Raw genomic sequence first — 21,042 nt, 5'->3', positions numbered from 1 at the left:
TATTTCCCTCCCCGTCCCACCCCAAGCCCCCTGCCTCATGCAGTGCACAGGATGGACCTGCTCTGGGCAAGACGAAGGGCTGTGCAGTGAAAGAGGCGGTTGTCTGTAGGAGCCTGCTTGATTTGTTGAGGAAGCTGGAAGGTGGGCAGCAGTGAGGGAGAGGCCAGAGAGCGGCTCAGCTGTGGCCTGGTCAGAGCTATGTTACTCTGGAATGTGTTCATTTCCACCACCACCCCGTTCTTTGGCCTGCAGAGAATTACAGAGGTGTTTGACGCTGTGGCTCTGCTAACCAGATGCAAGGGGCTCTGAGTGTCCCCCGCTTCCTGCTTCTGTTTTTTCTCATTTCCCCCCAAATAAATAGAATTCTGTCCATGCTCTGAAGCTTTGGAATTGATCAGATGCGTCGTGGAAAAGCGATTGGGTCACGTCCAAACCGACAGAGCAACGTCATCCGGTTAAGAGGACGGGCCTTCCAAGTGTGGCCAATGAAGCACACGCACGGTGGGGGGCTGAGGTAAGGTGGCCTGAATTCTGGGGTTTCCTAATTTCCGAGTGCTTGGCTTTGCAACCTTCATGATGCGCCTCGACTGTAGTTTTTGAGTGTGTAATAATACAAAGGGAAAGCAATTGTGTGTAAAATCTTCCCTGCTCCGCACACACAATTCACCCCAGAGGAGCAGATGAGAGAGACGACAAACCCTATTATTGACGTTGCTTAATACATGACTGGAAGGTGTTCAGATACTGCAGTGATGGGGACGGTGTGAGAATCTAACTTGAAAAGGAGCTCCGATTAGATGGTCATAATGGTCCCTTCTGGCCTTCAGAGCCTACAAATAGACTATTACTCCAGCCTGCCAGAGCAATGTAACACTCAGAGGCAGACACATCCCCAGTGCCCGAGTGGTTTGGATGCGTTCCCTGGCCCTGACACAGCAACGGCGTTCTTTCCTTTCTCCACACTGTTCACTTCAGCGGATCCGCTCCAGCCTTCATTAGGGAATCGAGAAAAGTAGCCGCTCCGACACGGTCAGGCGGAGAGAAAGCAAAGGGACCACTCCGCACCTGCTGGCACAAAGGGGCAGAGACAGGGTAGGGGAGCTGGCTGTCTCCAACAAGAGCAGGCATCAGTGTCCGTGATAGCCAGGCTGCCGTCCATCCTCACTGCAGCTGCCCAGGGCTCCCAGCGACTGCCCGGCCTCTCAAGTGGGTAGGAGAAAGGATTAGCTGGCCATGTGGGATGGGGGCTGATCTCAGCATGGAGAGAGGATGCCAGGTCCTGTCGCGCACGTCCCTGCTCCTCCGTAGGCCGGGCCTGCCTGGGAGCAGACAGCTGGCTGGATTTGAGGCTCATCGGCTCACCTGGATGAGAGAATTTCACAGTTCTGCAGGATGTTCCCTGTGAGCTCTCCAGGGGCAGGATTGGAATGGGAAACAGCCATCAGAAATGAGCAGGGCTAACGGCAACAGAATGGAGACAATCTGCTGCCAGGGATGGGTAGCGATGGGGGCAGGAGCCCATTTCCCACAGCACCACACAACTCCAGAGCGGGATCAGAGATGCACCACAGCCTCTGGCAGAGGTGGAGGAAGCCCGTGACTTCTAGTGCGGGTGAGAACTTCCCAAGCATTGAGTGGGAACAAGGAAGGAGGAGGTTCTGACACGCCTTTGACATCAAGAAACTGCAGGGACAAGATACAAGACAAAGGAAGATTCTCCCTCTGCTGCAAAAAGACCTGCAGATATGTAAATGAGCACAAGTGGCCCAGGCCTTATTTTTAGCTCTCATCTGAGAGAGCTCTCCAGCTGCCCAGCGTCTCCTGTGGCATCCTCCCAGGATTCAGCACCAACTCCGAAGAAGAAGAGCACCACCTATGCTTTCCATGGAAATCTCCAGCCCTGCTTAGATTCTTCAAGGCATCTCAGCCCAACCCCAGGGCCAGGTTCCCCGGAAGTAACTCTGCCTCAAGGATTGACTGTTAACCAGAGACCAAGGCTGAAAGCAAATTCCCACACAGCTCCTTCCACTCAGGACTCTGTGTAATCATAGAATCTCAGGGTTGGAAGGAACCTCAGGAGGTCAACTAGTCCAACCTCCTGCTCAAAGCAGGACCAATCCCCAACTAAATCATCCCAGCCAGGGCTTTGTTGAGCTGACCCTTAAAAACCTCTAAGGAAGGAGATTCCACCACCTCCCTAGGGAACCCATTCCAGTGCTTTACCACCCTTCTAGTGAAAAAGTTTTTCCTAATATCCAACCTAAACCTCCCCCACTGCAATTTGAGACCATTATTCCTTGTTCTGTCATCAGGTACCACTGAACAGTCTAGATCCATCCTCTTTGGAACCCCTTTTCAGGTAGTTGAAAGCAGCTATCAAATCCTCCCTCATTCTTCTCTTCTGCAGACTAAACAAGCCCAGTTGCCTCAGCCTTTCCTCGTAAGTCATGTGCTCCAGCCCTCTAATCATTTTTGTTGCCCTCCGCTGGATTCTTTCCAATTTTTCCACATCCTTCTTGTAGTATGGGGCCCAAAACTGGACACAGTACTCCAGATGAGGCCTCACCAATGCTGAATAGAGGGGAATGAACACATCCCTCAATCTGCTGGCAAACACAACAAACATTTCTTCCAAGACTAAAACATTGCTCGCACGCTAAGAATTTGGCAGACTCTGTAACAGCAGCACCTGCCCTAAGATTATGAAGAAGACATAAAACGGATAGCATCAGACACTTCAGCACTCATGGGATTTGGAACGAGGCACATTTTTCTTTACACAAGTGAGGACAAGGGCCACTCGTCTAACTCACCAGGGCATTGTGAGCTTGGCCTTGGAAGAGGTAAAGTACTATGGGGCAATATTCACCCGGCGCAGATGGCCGGCATAAGCTCCAGGCATCACCTACGTCCCTCCTGTGGGACTTATGAGGGGTAGAAGCTTGGTGACGGCTGTCTGCACAGGGAGTGTAGGCCACCTTCTGCAAGTGACACATGGATCCTCAGCCTGGGTACATTCAAACTAGGCCAATTTCCAACCCCTGAGGATTTGCTCCCCTCCTTCCAATGGAGCACAGAACCATGTATTTAAATCTGAAATATTGTGATTGCTTAAATAAATCCCTCACATTGCTGGGTAGGTGGGAATGGCATTCCTTCCCCCGGGAAACATACCAATATGGCCTAATGGAGAAGAACTGAGTGCTGTGGTGAGATGGACTTTATTTGCCCAGTATCAGGGCCAATCTGGGGCACCGCTGGTCCGTGTGCTAATCCCAGCATATTTTTTCCACAAAAGAAGAAACCTTTCAGCGCTAATCAAAAGCAAATCCCTGCAGAGCCGCAGAGCGGGGCTGGCCCTCAGCCAGTAATGTACACAATGTACCTTCTGGTTCAGAAAGACCAGGGGCACTTAAAATATGTAACAAAACAGCAGAATTGCCCAAGAGGAACAACACATCAGCAGCAAAGGGAGGTCCTGGAAATAGCAGGGATTCATGGAAGAACAGCCATTGCGTTACTAAAGTATCTTGAGCTGGGATAAACAAGTTTCGGGGGCGGTCAGTAGGTGTTGGGGCCAGAGGTGACCTGGTCCATCCAGTTCAGCCTCCTCTCTTGTTCAAGGAAAGGAGGGAGGGATAGCTCAGTGCTTTGAGCATGGGCGTGCTGAACCCAGGGTTGGGAGTTCAATCCTTGAGGGGGCCATTTAGGGATCTGGAGCAAAAATCTGCCTGGGGATTGGTCCTGCTTTGAGCAGGGGGTTGGACTAGATACCTCCTGAGGTCCCTTCTAACCCTGATAGTCTATGATTCTATGAGTGTGTTCTGAAGCTTGGGAAAGGGATGGGGATGCAGAAGATAAGGTGACCTTAAGCTAGTGGCTCTCAACCTTTCCAGGCAACTGTCCCCCTTTCAGGAATCTGATTTGTCTGGCATACCCCAAGTTACACCTCACTTAAAAGCTACATGCTTACAAAAATCAGACCTAGAAATACAAAAGCGTCACAGGACACAGTTATTGAAAGATGGCTGGCTCTCATTTTTACCATATAATTGTAAAATAAATCAGCTGGAATGTAAATATGGTACTTACATTTCAGTGCACAGCACACAGAGTTGTATGAACAAGTCATTATCTGTATGAAATTTTAGTCTGTGCTGACTTCACTAGTGCTTTTTATATAGGCTGTTGTAAAGTTATGCAAATCTCTAGTTGAGTTGATGTACCCCCTCTGCATACTGCCAGGGGCACAAGAACCCGTGCCTTAAGCCACGTTTGCACTTACTGTATCCTTGGACTTGTTGCTTGGCCGCTGGTGTGAGTTAGAGCAACCTCTGGGCTGCTTTAATTTACATTCTGCTTCCCATGTTCCCCACACACACACTCTTGCCTCCTCCCTTCTCTCTTTCTTACCTGACCTTAAGATGTCAAGTGAGAAGATCCAGGACAGCATCAGATTCAGCCACATTCTTGTGAATTACAACTTTGGTGGAAAACCTTTAAAAAAATAAATGGGGGTAAGGGGGAGCAAGAGGATAAAGGAGACCTGGGGGGGTCTGATCCTGATCTCCCTTACCCCTGTGTGAATCAGGAGTTAACACCACTGAAGCCAGTTAACTTATCCCCCTTTCACATCAGCATAAGAGGAGACCTTGGCCCTCAGAAAGCTGCAGGCTCATCAGCAAGACAACTGGTTTCAGAAAGAAGTGCCTCCCAATTCCTTCCGTCTCTTGATAAGTCGGGCTAGAAAGTTACACACAGAAGCAGCTTTAATGCCACGACCTTGTAGGGAGTGCCCAGATACCATGGCGATGGGCATGATATAAGAGCCTAAATAAATCCAAGAGACGCTTTCTGTGTGCCTCAGTTCTTCCCCTGTAAAATGGGGCTAATCCTCCCTCTCTCACACCCTAGGTCTCTCTGGGCTTTTTCGATTGCAAGTGCTTAGGGGCAGGGCCTGTCTCTCGCTGTGTGTTTGTACAAAGGGGCCGTGATCTGGACTAGGGTCTCCGGGTGCTACCGGAGTACATATAGCGTATACAGGACTCATCAGCAGCGGGGAGTGCAGCCCCATGCGATGCTCCTTGCTCACTTTCTCACAGGGTGGGCTTGGTGAAGCAGGGACAGCGATTTCACATCTGCCTGGCTCCACCAGCCATGTGGAATTGGGGGCCCATTTTGGATGCCAGCCAAGGAGGCATTTCCATGGTGCTGGGATGGCTCCCCTCAGGCTAACCATGCCTGGACCGGTCTCCTGACGCCCTGCACACTGCCCTTGGAGATATGCCTGCCTTCAGCATCGCTGCTGTAATTCTGTGGGTCACTGACATCAGGCAGCAGTGGGTTTAAAGCTCCCTTCACTGACCAGCAGCCAGCTGCAGAATGTGGCTGGAGTGCTGGAAACGACATTAGCCTCTTCCAAGCACTGCACAAAGAGATGAAATGCTGCCGCTGCTGCTTCTCTCCTCCTGGCACTGACAGCCCAAAGCCTGGCTTGAAGCCATCCATAGCTTAGCAAGTCCCTGGGCGCTTCAGTTCCTCTGGTCTTCCAGCAGCTCACACTGACACTAGATCCCACAAAGAGCTGGGACATCAGAAAAACAGATCCACACTCAGGACGGAAGCCTGGTCGTTGGGCTTCCGGTCCCTTTGCATTACAAGATCTGCTCACGTGTCTCTTCCCAGAGATGTATTTGGTGGCTGTGCTTTTCCCTCTGCCGCTAACAAAAATCAGTTTCAGACTCCAACAGAAAGCAGAGGAAATGCACTGGCCCTTGGGTGTTAACGCTTTTTCTGGGGGGGAAAAAGACAATTAAAATCCAAGGCAAAAAACAAGAGCTCTCCTGCTCCTCGCAGGAATTAAATTCTAATTAGAAAGAAGCTCTGTCAAGACGGGAGAGTTGGCTGAATGGCACACTCCAGTTGGTAAAGCAAGTTACTAGCTCTTTAATGATTTTAATAGCGGTTACAAAGGAGAGTTTTATGGGCAACCAAGCCCAGATGTCTATTGAAGCTTTATTCATGATAATAGTTTGCACTCGCACGGCTCCTTTCTGCCAAGGAGAGCACTTCAGACACTAATTACAGTCTTACTGCCCACCCCCGCACACCCTGTGAACTAGGGGACTATTATTACTCCATTCTTAGCCAAGGAAGCGGAGGCCCAGAGCAGAGGACGTGACTTGCCCAAGGATGCTGTTGAGTCAGTGGCAGAGCTGGGGAATAAAACCCTGAAGCCCACCCCCAGCTGCTCCAGAGCCCCCGACCACCTTGTGTCCCTTCCAGGATGCTTAAGAACATCAGCCAGCCTTTTCAGACTTGTCGGCCTCACGCCAGGCTCCTAAACACGATTGAGGAACCCTGGGGAAATGGAGACGACTTAAATGCAGAGCGAGGCGCTTTCCTTGGGGGACCTAAATCGGAACGTTTCTGCCATTGTCTGGGGCTCAATGAGGAAAATTCCAGTGCAGGAGAGACCCCAGCTGGCTTCAGGGGGTTTTGAATCAGGCCCCAAGTGAGCAACCACCAGCTCAAAGCCCCAGGGAGGGGAAAGCCCTGGGTTCATTCTGTTTGTCCAGATGGCTGCAGGTCACCAGGCCCTCTCTGTGTCATCCCCGCCGCATCACGGCAATGGGACCCAGCAGTTCAGCTCTGCCACAGGCTCACTCCCCGGTCTTCCTTTTCCTCGACTGGTGGTGGGACAGGCCCAGCCCTGTGTTCTCCTGTCCTCTGATGCAGCCAGTGCTCTAACCTCACCTCCACAGCGCTGCTCCTGCTCCCTGCCAGCCAGCAAGTCTCGCTAGGATTGGGACTGGAAAAGCTCTAACCACTCCCACAGCCAGCATCCTGCTGCACTTCCTACACCACCACCTGATGGGAAATGCTGGGGTGGGAGCAGCAGCTGGTTGCTCCCCCATAGCTAGCACTCCCAGGCCATTCCTGCCCCCTCCTTATGGCACCAGAATATCTGCCTCCCACCTCCACCCAGCCAATGCTCTTGCATCTTTCCCTGTACCACCTCCCACTGGGGGAAGGTTGATTTTTGAGAAGTGGGACCTCTCCCACAGCCCATTCCAATGGGATTACCTGCTAGAACAGTCAGGATCAGTGAGAGAAGTTCTTCCTAAAGCCGGTGCTTTCCCATCATTGTCCTACAGCATCAGGTACTGAATGCACTTTCCCCTCTGGTTTGCTGCTGGAAATTAAAAAAAAGGAGATGCACACGCCATGTAACAGGAGAACTGGCTAATCCATACACATCTCATCTTGGCCAGGCCCTAGAGTTAGACATAAACAAGTTAAATGTCAAATGAGTGGCCTCACACGCCAGACATTACCAGCAAGGGGTGTGCCCTTGCCTCTGTGCAAACAGACTAGCCCTCAGTCGAAGGCTGCTCAGAACCAGCTCGGTAAAGTGCTTTGGGATCCTTCGGAAGGAAAGGTGCTGCAGAGATGAGCCCTAGGCTGGATGGAAGCGGGTGTTGTTAGAGACACAAAGGGATGAATTCAGAGGGGATGCACAGACAGGGCTCAATATGGCCAAGCTAGTCCTAGTGCAAAGGATAACTCACAGCTGATCATTATTTGAATGCTACGAGCATCTCAAGGTTCCAGGCCATGTGTCGAACCCCACTGTGCTAGACACCCGTATAGACACATAGCCCCTGCCCTGAAGAGTTTATGACCCGAACAAATAGCACAGTTTGGTGTCCCCATTTTGCAGATAAGAGGACGGAGCCCCGAGAGATCAAATGATTTGCCCAAGGTCTAGTCAGTAGCACAGCTGGGAATTAAACCCCAGCATACTGAAGCCCATCCCAGGGCTCTAACCATAGGACCAGCCTGTTGGCCCAGCAAAAGCTACTTCACCTGCCCTCTGACTCTGGTCCATGACTCAGCTTCCAGTGGAAGCAGTTCCACTGCGACTGCTACGTAAGTTACTTTTCTGCCCTTTATTTCGCTCCTTACATTTTTATAAGCAACCCTCCCTCTTTGAGGGGGAAAGAAAATCAACCAACACAGAACAATACAAACCCCAGGAAACTATAACAACCCTGATATTCTGTCCCGCGGGAGGGTGGAGACAAATCACTCACAATCAGAACAACAGACAACAACAAAGCTCCGTCGATTAAAATGAGGCGGCGCTAGGAGTGAATTTTAAATAGCCTCCAAGAATCGGGAGAGGATATTACCCAGTCCCCAGTCAAAGATTAAGTCTTCAGCAGACGCCATAAAGCTACAAAGACAGCATCTTGATGAGAAGCATGAGGCGGCTCGGTTACTCTGCTGGGATCAGAAGCGTTGTGACAAACGGATAATCATCGCTGGCAATGATGCTCCTCGTTTCAAACTTCTGTGGGTTGGGAGCAGATGTGGAGCACTGGTGGTGGGGACTGGGGTTATGGAGCCTGGGAAGGCTCATTACCGGGAGATTATGCAGGAGGATGGAGAGATGTTTCTGTCCTAATGCTATTCCTCACGCAGAAGTTTGTGACAGTGGAGGACTGATCCGTACAGGAGCTGAGCCCCTGAGATTCCCATTGAGATGAGCAGAAGCTTCAGGCACTCCCTGGGGATTCAGAGGTGGCAGGGAACTGCTGCACTATGCCAACACCCCCTATTACTTTTACATGAAAGGCGCTCAGATACCACAGTGATGGGCACCAGAGTAAGACCCCAAGATAGATAAATTGCAAGGGCCAAATTCGGACCACAGTTAAACCTGGGTAACCCCGTTGTGGTGGCAGGGGCTGAAGTTCAACCTTGGGGTGCAGCCTCATACACCATCACCTGCTTCACAGCAATGATCAACCACTTAGAAATCTGTGCTAGACCCAACCTAACAGTCGATGGGCAGCAGCCGTCCACAACCCTGTCCGTCGACAGCACAGACTCTCCCTGTGTGACCCTGGGCAAGTCACTTAGCCTTTCCGTGCCTCAGTTTCCCCATCTGTCCCATGACGGGGAGATCACTGCTCTACCTCACAGGGACGTTGGGAGGATAAATATTATGAGATGCTCAGGTACTATGGCAGTGGGGGTCAGATAACTACCCCAGAGGGTGGGACTTACTGTGCATACTCAATAAACCACACCCAAAGCAATTCTTAACGGCAGAATGACCTTTGGGGATCCAGAGGATGGGAGGCCTGGGGGCATGGCAATCCTGGGAAGACCTAGCTTGGAGTGGGGCATATTCAGAGGGGGTTGATTCAGATGCATCTCTAAGTGAGGTGGAGCTCTTTGGGGAGATGGGGGCTGATGGGCACAGATTATTATTTATTATTTTTATTCCTCGGGGGATTCTGGTGCTCTTTGCCTGGATGGGATGTGGTGCTAGGAAAACCTCCCTGCCGCCTTGATCGCAGCCAGAGGGAAATCAGAGAAACAAACCAGCAAAAGTCACATTTTAGCAAATGTCAGAGATTGAAGGGCCTCGGGCACTTGGGAGGGGCAGGGAGGTGGCCAGATTCAAGGGTGGGTTTCTTTCTTTCTTAAACTCCAAACCACTAAGTTTCAGATCCTCTCCTGCTCTTCTAACACCCCCCCACACACACACACACACTTTTCCTACTAGAGAGAGACATTCCACCTAATACACAGGTACAACTCCCAAAATACACGCCCCACCCCCATCACACCTGATATTGATGTGTCATTTACAAATAGTTCATGAAGGGTTAATAAATGGGTCTTCAACTGTTCTGGAGTTCAGCCGGTTGTTTATAACCGGGGCTTATAACTGTCTATAACACTTTCTACTGACGTGGGAACGAGCAGCTAGAAGACATGCGACTTGTGTCTGCTACACCTGTATAAGAGCGATGAATCCCGTAACAACCCTTTTTAAGAATGGAGCCTTAACCTAAAGTGTGACCCTCACTTCTAATAGGAGAAATGGACGTCTGTGCCTAACACACGCACACACTCACCCTCCTCTAAGACACACACACACACACTCTCTCTCTCTCTCTCCCTGGCTTCTCCTCCTCACACACTTTGCTACATTCATTCAGTTTTTTAGCAGCCGCTGAGACATTGCTCACTCTAAGGGCAGGTGCAGTCCAGAGCTCCAAGCTCTGATCTCTGCATCCCTCACACCCTGGATCTGCCAATACTTTCTTCTATGGTCAGTGACCGTTTAAAGGAAGCACTTACCTTTGCTGCTTTCTGGGGAAGAGTTGTCAGTGTCCCCGCAACACAGAGGAGATTGCAGCCCCTGAGCTGGGACTGCCAGGCTCCCTCTATAAATACCCCTGCATGCAGCCCACAGGGGAGAGTGAAGGGGGGCTTCTCAGCCTATAGGTTTAAAGCAGTGGGGCTGGGTACGAGGGTGGGGGGAATCTTGGCCCTGACCAATCAATATAAAGAGGAGGAGACTAGCAGGGCTGAGCAATTTCTTCTGCTGAGCACCAGCGAACAGCTTCCAGAGGCTCCCCGGGCACAGCACAGGTGTGGGGATTGCCACCCATGCTCTGAAGTTGTGCTCTGCAGCTGTCAGGTGGTTTTTCCTCTCATCTGTCCTGCAGACACCACAGAAGGGCAGGTAGTTAGCTCCCTCTTACAGGCCCTGATCCCACCCCTCCGCTCCTTCCCCAAGGAGCCAGGGCTGCCTCGTGGCCAGATTCCCAACTGCCTTGTTACCCACCCCGGCCTCTCCTGACTTGCTCCCGGTGGGCACAGCTGGACACAGAAGTTTCCTTCCCTTCCTGGCCTAAGCCGTTCGGGACGAACATGGCATTGGGCGCCATGTCCACACCCTTGTGCAGATCAGTGCTGTCTTTGTCCCAGGCTTTGGGTCAGCCCATTCTGGGACAACAAGGGCTCAGCTGCCAAGGTTGGATTTGGATCTGACCTTGCCCAGAGTTTGGGGATGACCAGTTGATCCCTAGTGTTTAGTTCAGGGCATTAAACAGCTGCTCCCCGACCTCTGAGCTGGGGGAAGTGGTCCCAATGCAGTGTGCAAAGCTGGTTCTACCCTCACGCCTTTGCCCCATCTGTCCACAGAGGGCACCTGGTGACTGGGTCTCAGCCAGGGGGTAGCCAAGCCACTTCCAGAGCACCTTCCTCCTGGCATGGGGCAGCCCAGCGGGTACCCCACCTGCAGTTCCCTCTCCTCAGAGCTCCTCCATAAATGCCATCTGCTGCACACTAAGCACAGGCTTGACTCAGATTTGAGCCCAAGCCCCCTCCCCCGCCTTCCATCCACACACAAATCAGTCTGACTCAGGTCAGCAAGCACTCAGGACCTGGGTCTAGGACCCTGCTTGGGGCATGGGTCAGAGCCCGAGTCTTGCTGTGACTCAGGTCCAAGCCCTGGCATTTTGGAGTGTGGACGCAGCTCAGGCCACAGACCTGAGTCAGAAGGGCCACGCAGTGCGGAGCGGATGCCTTAGCACGGCTGTGAGAGACGGGTCCAGCAGCGGTAAGCCCAGGTTTCCTGCAGTGTAAACTTATCCAAAGGGTCTCCTGCAGCAGGAGCCTGGCTGCTCTGCTAAATCTCTATTCCACTCCCTTGTCTGTCCCAGAGGGCTGATTGAATCACGTGACCCAGAGAGGCAGATTTCGTATGTCACAGGTGGGGTTGAGACCCATCTCCTCTGAAAGGACCAGCCCGGGCACAAAGGATTCTTTATAGAGGCTGCTGGACACTGACTGACCCCGGATCACTCTCTGGCTCCTGGGTTGTACTGCCTGGTGCTAACGACTCAGGATCTCCCCAAGTCCCAGCCATGCGTGGCCTCCAGCCCACCTTTAGGGCAATTCCTCTCGAGTCAGGATCTGTCGTCCACGATCCAGGGTCCCCCCCTTCCATCACACTGGCAACTCAACAACAGCTAATTCCCTCGGACTCCACTGTATTCCGCAGGGATGAAGATACCCACTGCAGAAACAATCCCCGTCCCACATCTACCTCTTCCGACTGGATCCCGAGAGGGATGGGACCAGATCTGTATGGGCTGTAAAGGCAGAGAGGAGAAAACAGAGAGGTAAGGAGAGATTCTTCAGCATTTCCCACCTGACATTGAATTTACGGACAGATCCCAGCATTTTGTAGGCACTTGGGCTACAAAAGGGAACGGCTCAGCCAGACTTGACTTTGGTTGTCCTGCAGAGTTTCCCGAGCCTTAACCGTGGCCTGTGGTTCTGTCCAGACAGCTGCTCTCCCAACGTGAGTTTGGAGCCTCTAGAAACAGTTGTTTATTGCTGCCCAGATTTATCTAGAACTAACATCAGAAGAAAGGCTGGCACGGGACAGAGGCAGCCACACAAACTGCCATGCCCAGAAGTTGATGCTCTGCTAATTTCCAACCATCCATGACTAGCGACCTTGGCAGCCAAACATCAGTAGGGGGGCTGCATGGGATGCAGAGTAGACTTTGAACATCCCTATAAAGCCAGGGTGAATAGCACAGCTGGTGCCATTGAACTGCTAGGTAATAAGGGGCGCTGAGAGTCGTATTTCACAGCTAAAGCCTAATCAGTCAGGGGGCTGGCTACGTAAAATACAGAAGGCTGAGAAAAACAGCTCCAGCATCTAGCAAGTGCATGAAAATGATCAGTGCCTAGGTGTGAATTGTCTCTGGAAATAATCCATAAACTCGGCATGGGTTTACTGGCTGAGGAATTCCCAGCAGATCAAATCCTGGAGATCGGAAGGGGACAGAGAGACAGACAGATGGAGTGTGCACATAGGAATTGCCAGGCTGGATCAGACCCAAGGTCCATCTGGTTCTGTATCCCGTCTCTGACAGTGGCCAGCCCCAGATGCTACAGAGGAATGGTTCTCAACAGGAGTACGCATACCCCAGGCAATACGCAGAGGTCTTCCAGGGGGTATGGCAATGCTAGATATTTGCCTAGTTTTACAACAGGCTACATAAAAAGCACCAGGGAAGTCAGTACAAACTAACATTTCAGACAACCACTTGTTTATACAACTCTGCACACTACACGCTGAAATATAAGTATAGTATTTATATTCCAATGGACTTATGTATAATTATATGCAGGAGTGGCGCCAGGGTTTCTGGCACCCTAGGCAGAATTCGGGGGGCGGCATTTTGTGCGTTCCCCACGGGGCACGCGGGAGCTTCCTGTTCCACTTCCATCGCGCCGCCGAAGAAGGACCCTCCGCCGAAATGCTGCAGGTGACAGCAGCAGTCATTGAGCTGCTCAATTGCCTGCTGCTGTTTTCCGCGGCACATCGGCAGAAGGTCCTTCTTCGGCAGCGCGACGGGAGAGGAACCGGAAGCTCCCGTGCGCCCCGTGGGGAGCGCACAAAATGCCGCCCCCCGAATGCTGGCACCCTAAGCGACCGCCTAGGGTCGCCTAATGGAAGCACCGGCCCTGATTATATGGTAAAAATGAGAAAGTCAGCAGGTGTTCAGGACTGGTGGGCGGTGACACTTTGGTATTTGATGTCTGATTTTGTAAGCAAGTCGTTTTGAAGTGAGGTGAAACTTGGGGTATGCAAGACAAACCAGACTCCTGAAGGGGGCACAGCAGTCTGGAAAGATTGAGAGCCGCTGCTGTAGAGGAAGGTGTAAGAACCCCACAGTAGCAGATCTGAGATAATCTGTCCCCCTCATTGGATCTCATCCTGTCCCCTAATGGTTAGAGCAGAGGTGGCCAACCTGAGCCGGAGAAGGAGCTAGAATTTACCAATGTACATTGCCAAAGAGTCACAGTAACACATCAGCAGCCCCCACCCATCCCCGCTCCCAGCACCTCCTGCCCACCCACAGCCCCGCCGATCAGCACCTCCCAATCAGCTGTTTGGTGGTGTGCAGGATGCTCTGGAGGGGGGAAGGCACGGCAGGCTCAGGGGAGGGGGCGGGAAGGGGTGCAGTGGAAGCAGGGCCTGGGGCAGAGCCAGGGGTTGAGCTGTGAGCACCCCCGGCACATTGGAAAGTTGGCACCTGTAGCTCCAGCCCCGGAGTTGGTGCCTGTACAAGGAGCCGCATATTAACTTCTGAAGAGCCGCCTGTGGCTCCAGAACCACAGAGACTGGCTTAAGCCCTGAAGCCTGAGGTTTAATATCCCTTCTGAACTTTTTATCCTAATTAATGATGATAGATCTGGGGAGAGATTTCACTCAGATCCAGGTAGATCTAGGCAGTGTGACTTGTGACACTTGGGGCCTGATTCTCAACGCCCGTTCCCAGGCATGGCAGGGAGCTGGATACAAGTGGTTTTAAACCACCCTGCTGCTTCCCATATTCTGTGGAAGGGAAGATGGGAGAGTAATTGAGTTGGGCCTGGTCTACACAGAGATTTTACACCCATCCAACTGGTTCTGCTAGTAGTGCCAGTTTCTACTGAGATACTTTATACCAACACAACCCCATAGCGTGGATGTAGTGAACTGATATCGCACTATAGCCAATTCCTCTTCTTGGATGGCTCTAAAGCACTTTTATACCATTGTGACTCTGCCCACACTCAGGGGAGTTGTGCTTTAACTCCACTAAAGTGGTGCAAGTTGTGTGTGTAGACAAGATCTTGGATATTTTCACAGGGGACACGTCTGTTTCTATGGCGAGGGTGGGACAACTGTGGGCTTGCTCAGTGAGGATTATTGATGGATTTGACTTCTAAGACGGCGTGTTGGACTAGCAGAGGGGAGCAGACAGTTGCAACACCCAACGCCACAGGTAGAGACGGGCAAGGACTTCACTGCATAAGAGTTGGATGTGGGGATGGGTTACACGGTATAACTCGTGTGCATTTGCGCTTTAGCTGTAAAATCCTAGTGGAAAGAAGGCACCTGTGGTTTTTGCCACGAGGGGCCTCCCTGCCCGTGGTTGCCCTCAGCTAGCTACTCTGTGGTCAACACGACAGGGCCTTGACTGCAGTAGGATTTTGCAGCCGAGGAGCTAACACTCCAGCTGAGACCACTTTGAACCAGGTGGGTCAGATGGACACAAGAGGCTATTTGAAAGACCCTCGCACTCACAGGGTATGTCCATGCTACAGAGACTGTACTGGCATAGTTAGTGTAGACGCAAGCTACACCGAGAGAAGGAGAGGAACCTACACTGACAGAAGGAACGCCACCAGCCCAAACGACGGAAGCAATCTTCCATCAACATAGTGGTGTCGACACAGGGCTTTTTCCGGGCCTTGCGCTTTGGTTGGGGAGAGGATTTTGCACATCTCTGACTGGTGGAGCTACGTTGCTATAACTTTCAGCATACACTAAGCCGTGAGAGGTCCGGGTCTAGCTGGGAGAATGCAAGTTTGTTCTTCCCATAATTTAAGAGGCACACCTGTCTGCCTAGTTCGTAGTGAGGCATAAGAGGAGGCATAGAAGTGACTCGGTGTATGCGGGCTGTTGTTTTAAAATCCCTTTGGCTGTAATACTTAGTTCCAATGGCTACACTGTTTGAAGGAGACAGTTAGTTGCAGGCTCCTGAAGGGAGAATCACAAGTGCTGGAACTCCAGCTGGTTCTGCAAGAAGATTAGGGATTGGCACACATGGGATAGCGTCACCATGCCCTGCCAATACAGAAGAATCATGCGCCCAGTCTCTGCGGCCCAGTGCGGGACCCATGTTTCCATTGGTGAGATAGCAAAGAGATTGAAAAGCGGTGCTTGGAACAGTGGGAATTTCAAAAACAGCATGAAAATGATGAACTGGAAAAGACATTGTTGTGGAAGAAAGGGGATTGTGGGAACTTGACCGGGAGTTCCCATAATTCCCTGAGTGCAATGCTAATATCACACAATGCACTGGAAAAATTTCCCACATGGCAGCATTCTGGATAATGGCACATGGGACCCTGGGATCTCTATCCAGGCTGCATCACGTCTTTTACCAACAACCTCTCCCAGTAAGGAGGTTGGACGGGGCCTAAGTGTGAAAGGATTGCGGGATTCCACTGAGAGGTAAGGCAAGAGGCCAAGCTGAGGGGCTGTTCTCAGAGACACCAGGAACGGGGAAGAGGTGCAGGAGCCTCATAACAGAGGATCAGACATAATCTTGCAAAAAACTGCTATGAACATTTACCAGACTGGGCCACTGTTCATGAGGACACCAATAAAAGAACAAATGCTTTTTTCACCCACACACCCAGGGGAAGTGATTTGTCTTGGGCCGGTGGAAGTTTGCAAGGCTGGTCCAGATGGAGAGACGGCAATAGATTCTCTAGTTAGATCTATTTCTAATGCACACGTCGCTATCTAGGGCTGAAGGGCCACATTTGTAAAGGTATTTGAGCCCCTAAAGATGTAGATAGCCCCTTAGGCACCTCATGGGGGGTTTAAAGATGCCTAACGCCATCATTAGGCGCCTAAAAACCTGGTCCAAAGTGCCTGAAGCTGGATTTTGGATCAAGACAGGAACTGCAAGCTCGGCCCTGTAGGCTGTGCAATGGCTCTCCTGCTTTGGGGACGGACCCCACTGAGTGCATTGCTACCTCAAGTGGGTTGCGATACACGTTGCTTACAAGCGGTGGGTTGGGTTTCTGGGCATCCACACTCACTGCTAACTGGGAGAGCTGGAGCGCCTCAGACACTATTTAACAGAACTTTTAGCCAAACCTCATTATTTCTGCCCCAGGCTACAATTGCTCAGACTCCCCTCTCCCATGCATATTCAATCGCCCCTTACAGCCTGCAAGGGAAGGCGCAGGATGGTTGGAGACAGACATCTCCATTTCCTCTTTATTAGCAGGGAGGCCTCCATGCCAGCCAGCACAGCTGTACACTGAGGAGGCACCAGGCAGAGGGAAGGGCCTAGGTGTAAATCCAGGAGTTGGGACACCTTCTCTTGAGGGACGAAGTGGCAGAGAAAGGGTTAAGAGCTGTCAGGCATCCATTTTTGGGGAAGCAGGTGGGCTCACTGTTCCCGGACCTTATCTGGCCACCTTGCTGTCTTATCATAATAGTCCACCTTACAGGAGGCAGCATCGCCTCGTAGACAGAGCACTGGACTGGGATTCAGGAGACATGGGTTCTATGCCTGCCTCTGCTACTGGGTGATCTCACAGTCCCGCTCTGTGCCTCAGTTTCCCCATATGTACAATGGGAATAATGATACTACCCTCCTTTCTAAAGTGCTTCGAGATCTAGGAATTATTATTATCACTTTGATGGCCTCAATCATGGTAGTGTCTGGGCTATCGAACTAATCCCTGCAGTAACTCCACAGACACTAACAGAGCCACAGCCCAAGTGAATTTGCAATCCAATGTGGCAACCCGGGGAACAGAGCACCCACAGCTGCAGCCTGTTAAGATTAACCATCAATGTGCCCTGAAAAGCATTAAATCCCCTGAGCAAACAAAGCCACTGCTCTGCCTAATATTTCCGGGGAGCCACATGCACGGAGCTCTTCTCCTGGTAACACGAGTGCTGGCCTGGGGAGATGCTTTGCCATTCTCACTATTCAAGAGCAGCGAATAAAAGCCAACAGCCCCTCTCACTGACAGCTTGTCCCCCTTTTTGCTACCGGCGCCCAAAGGGCTGTGACAGCCCAACGCCTCGGAAAACAGGACGAGCTTCCTGTTCGTTTTCAAATCCGATTTTTTAATTAAATAAATAACGGCGAGGGGTTTTCAAGGCAGTATCACTTCACAGTGCGGGGCCTCCGGGGGGGAGGGGAAGAGTCCGGCATTGGGGGAGGCTCAAAGTAAATGTGCTTCGTGAGAAAAACCAAACCAAAAAACTGACTCCCTCTCCCCGGCCTTTTCCATCCCTCCCCGGACAGGGCGTGAGGAAAACGTGCTGCAATCACCTTCAGCCCCCGCTCGAATCTGTAAACAACATTGAAGAATATAAATAAGAGACATTTCCCCCCACACACACACACACTCCTCGTTAGGACTCAAAAATGAAACAAACGAAAGAAAAAAAGTTTCTCGATTTCCTCCAACGTACCTGGCTATTGGAGGGGTGTTGGGAGCTCCCCACTCCCTGGAAAAGCCTCAGAGATTCCCCACACCTTCCCCCTACTCACTCCTTCTTTCAGAAAGGAAAGGCCCCTTGAGGGCCTCGGGCCAGGGGCAGGCAGCTCACATTTGTCCCATCTCCAGCACGTGGGAGCAGTGGGTGGGGAGACCCCCCCACCCGAGCTAGCGCCTCTGTCTCACAAATTGACCGCGTGGTCAAGGCAGCCGTACTTTGGAGTTTACCACCTCAGCTGAGCCGGCCAGGGGCAGGGTCCCTGACAGAGTAAGTGAAACAAATCCAGGGTTTGGGCGAGGTGAGACAGGGCCTGCTCCTCCCTCACCCAAGTGCCTCGGGGAGCCACTTCTCCCCCCACCCCCCAGTGCAAAGCAGGTATAAAATGCATTGTGACAGAAGCACTTTCCACCCTCTTCACGCTCACAGTGCACAGGTGAACACGGACCCAGCCCACAATGGCTGATCATGTCATTTCAAATCATCAGCAGCAGAACTAGCTTCAGGGTGGTGGCCTGAAGGCAGCTCTTAAAAAAAACCAGGAAAGCAATTGGATGAAGGGTTTGTCACTGGAGTCCTGAACGCCGGCAGCCCAAGGGCAATGTGTGCATGTGACTGTATCCAGGCACTGCACACGTAGCCACATGCCACAGTGAAAGGCTCCAGTGTGTGGGAACTGCCAGCACCTTTCACTGTGGTGGGGAAAAGCTCCGGCAGCAGGACGGGGAGGTGCTCTCTGGGTGGCTAGACAGCTGCGTAGGGGATCTACGATGGGGGCTGAGGCATGTCTAGCACTCTACACTGCTTCCCTCAGCCGTGCCTCGCTGTCTACACTGCCACGTACAGCAGCGCTAGCTGGGTGTGCAGCGTGTGTACTCTACACACCGCTGTAAGCATACACGCACCATGGGTGTGCGTGTGCTCCTGGAGGAGTTGGGGAAATTCAGCCAGTGACAACCCCCGAATCCGGATAGCGCCAGAGCAGCTGAGAGGTATCAGGCTTCTGCAATCCGCAGACGGCCCTGTCTCGTTTGGCACTCTCCGCAGCGGCTAACGTCCCTGCCGCCCTCGGACCCCATCTCGGTCACCTCAGGCATGTCCCTCACAAGGGTAAACACATTCCTTTCGCTTACAAAATCGAGAGTTTCTTTACATTACAGTTTTGAATACCAGGGTTGATGCCCCAGAGGGCTGATGCATCAGCTAGCCAAGGCTGTGTGCCATGTGCTCACACAGGCTGACAAAGGAGATGCTCAGGGTAGACAAGCTGTCCTGCCAGGAGTGAGTGTCATGGGCCACTAGGGCTGAAAGGTCTCCTTTCAGGCACACAGCTACGCGCCTTGTGCTTGCTCAGGATACAAGGGACGTGCCCAGGTTTGATGTACCTGCCTGGCACCAGTGTGGGCCATGTGCTTAGCACAGGATAGGTGGGCTGCTGCGCAGACCTCTTGGGCACATATACCACGTGCTCAGAGGCAGCCCACGAGCTTCGATTTCAATTTCTGTAGAATTCGAATTAAGTCCCAAGATCCAACTCACTGATCACTACCTACCCTTTTCCCCCAGCTGATCGATGAGTTTGGAACCAGTCAGGCAGTTCTGCAGGCAGCTCATTCGGATTTAACCCGTTTGCAATGCAAGCAAGGATTTTACAGATCATGTCGCCCACTGCCAGTCTGACTAGAAACTCCCTCTACCACCAGTGCAGCCTCATCCCTGGATTCGGGTTCTCCACGGAGCAGCACAACCAACGGTTAAGTGTTGGGAAGGGAAGGAGAGCAGGACATTGTGCAGACAGGCTGCCCTCCCTAAATGTTACTTTCCAAGAGATGAGGCTGTAGCTAGAGGTCTGGGAGGGGATGGGACAGGCTGTTTCTCATCTGGACCCGGCAGCAGAGAAGACAGACGGACGCTGATGGCGTTCTAGGGCTGACCACAGTCTCAACACACATGCCTGCCCCCAGATAAACAAATCAACAGGCACGCTACAGCTGTTAGAAAAGAAAAGGTGAGAGAATTACTTCTACTGCAACACAAAATGTGAGGGGGAATGGCCACGCCCATCCACCCCCTCCTTCGGCACAAGTACGCCCATCTCTGCATCCAGACGGCCCCTCCAGCCTGGACTGACTGTGCTTCATGTCCCCTTAACTAAGCACATGTATCTTCGATTACATCCTCCGTCCCAGCCCCCAAAGTGCCCACGACATGTCCTCATCCTCCAGAACATCCCACTGTGCAACTGGCCTGCCCTAGAGAAAGCGCCCTCTGTTGGTGTCACAGGACACTTCCACCGTCCTCAGGCCAGAGGCTGTCTGAACGGCATGGTGCTGCCTGTGGTGACACCGGGGGAGGCTGGATTCATGGACTTATCCCCCGACTAAAACCTCCCATCAGCTTCGCGCAGGTGTGTCAGACAGCACGAAAGCAGAAAGGTGTCTGGTTTCGCTGTAGCCTTGGAAGGACAGACGCCAAAACATCAAGGAGGATGGAAAGCCAGATTCTGACCGACAGCTCCAAACTGGCCCCGTGGAACACGGAAGCCCAGGGAATTCACTCAGTCGGGTCAAAGTCGTAGCTTGGTCTCTGACAAGGTCAAGACTGGAAATTCTCACTGTGACAAAGGCTCTGACCGAGCCACCGGCCCCGGGCAGGCCTGGTGAGCAGCCAGGAAACTATTTACATCTCCAATGCCGATGATGCCAAAATCTGTGACCGATAAGGACACTTGAGCAGGGGACACCAGTGCCTCTGGGTCCCTGTCCAAATCCACACGGCCGGAAATTAAAGGTAACCCCTCATTAATGTCCCCGGGGAGAGTGAAGTCCATAGTTATCGTTTCGCCGGAGCTCTGCAATGTCTCCTGCTTGTCTGCCAGGCCCGGGCCTGCCGATGGCAGCTGGTAAAGCCCCATTTCCGAGGGGTTAACTGGATGCCGCGTGCAAGTGGCTGAGATGCCGCCCGAGGACGTGTCCTCTGCAGGGTCAAAGGAACAGTTTGTCTCTGAGGGAGTGCTGCACTCGTAACCCTGGCCCGATTCACTCATGCTGCCCAAGCTGCAGGCTGCGCTCTCCACGCTCAGAGGCTCTGCATGGCACAAGGGGTGGAGGAGGAACAGAGAGACAGGGTGA

General features: G+C 52.2%; 1 protein-coding gene and 1 long non-coding RNA gene across 6 annotated transcripts in view; one reads left to right on the top strand and one right to left on the bottom strand.

The window, feature by feature from the left end:
• Positions 1-92: 92 nt before the first annotated feature.
• On the top strand, positions 93-13,175 carry LOC115638684. Its single transcript, XR_003997504.1, has 3 exons — positions 93-105; positions 1,267-1,276; positions 13,050-13,175. It is a non-coding gene; the product is annotated as an uncharacterized LOC115638684 (long non-coding RNA).
• Positions 7,132-21,042, bottom strand: part of MIER2 (MIER family member 2) — a 30,490-nt gene continuing 16,579 nt past the window's right edge. For 3 of the 5 annotated variants that reach the window (XM_030540572.1, XM_030540573.1, XM_030540574.1), the window contains one exon: positions 17,536-20,998. In XM_030540572.1, coding sequence (XP_030396432.1) covers positions 20,523-20,998 — 476 coding nt within the window. In that variant the 3' untranslated portion in view covers positions 17,536-20,522. Of the gene's footprint in view, positions 7,196-17,535; positions 20,999-21,042 lie in introns of those variants that run through there. The other 2 variants (XR_003997503.1, XR_003997502.1) reach the window with 2 other exon arrangements.

This window comes from Gopherus evgoodei, chromosome 22 (assembly GCF_007399415.2).
Source record: "Gopherus evgoodei ecotype Sinaloan lineage chromosome 22, rGopEvg1_v1.p, whole genome shotgun sequence".
Classification (NCBI taxonomy): domain Eukaryota; kingdom Metazoa; phylum Chordata; order Testudines; family Testudinidae; genus Gopherus; species Gopherus evgoodei.
Note: the sequence above shows the minus strand (reverse complement) of the source record. Positions and strands in the feature narration are given on the sequence as shown.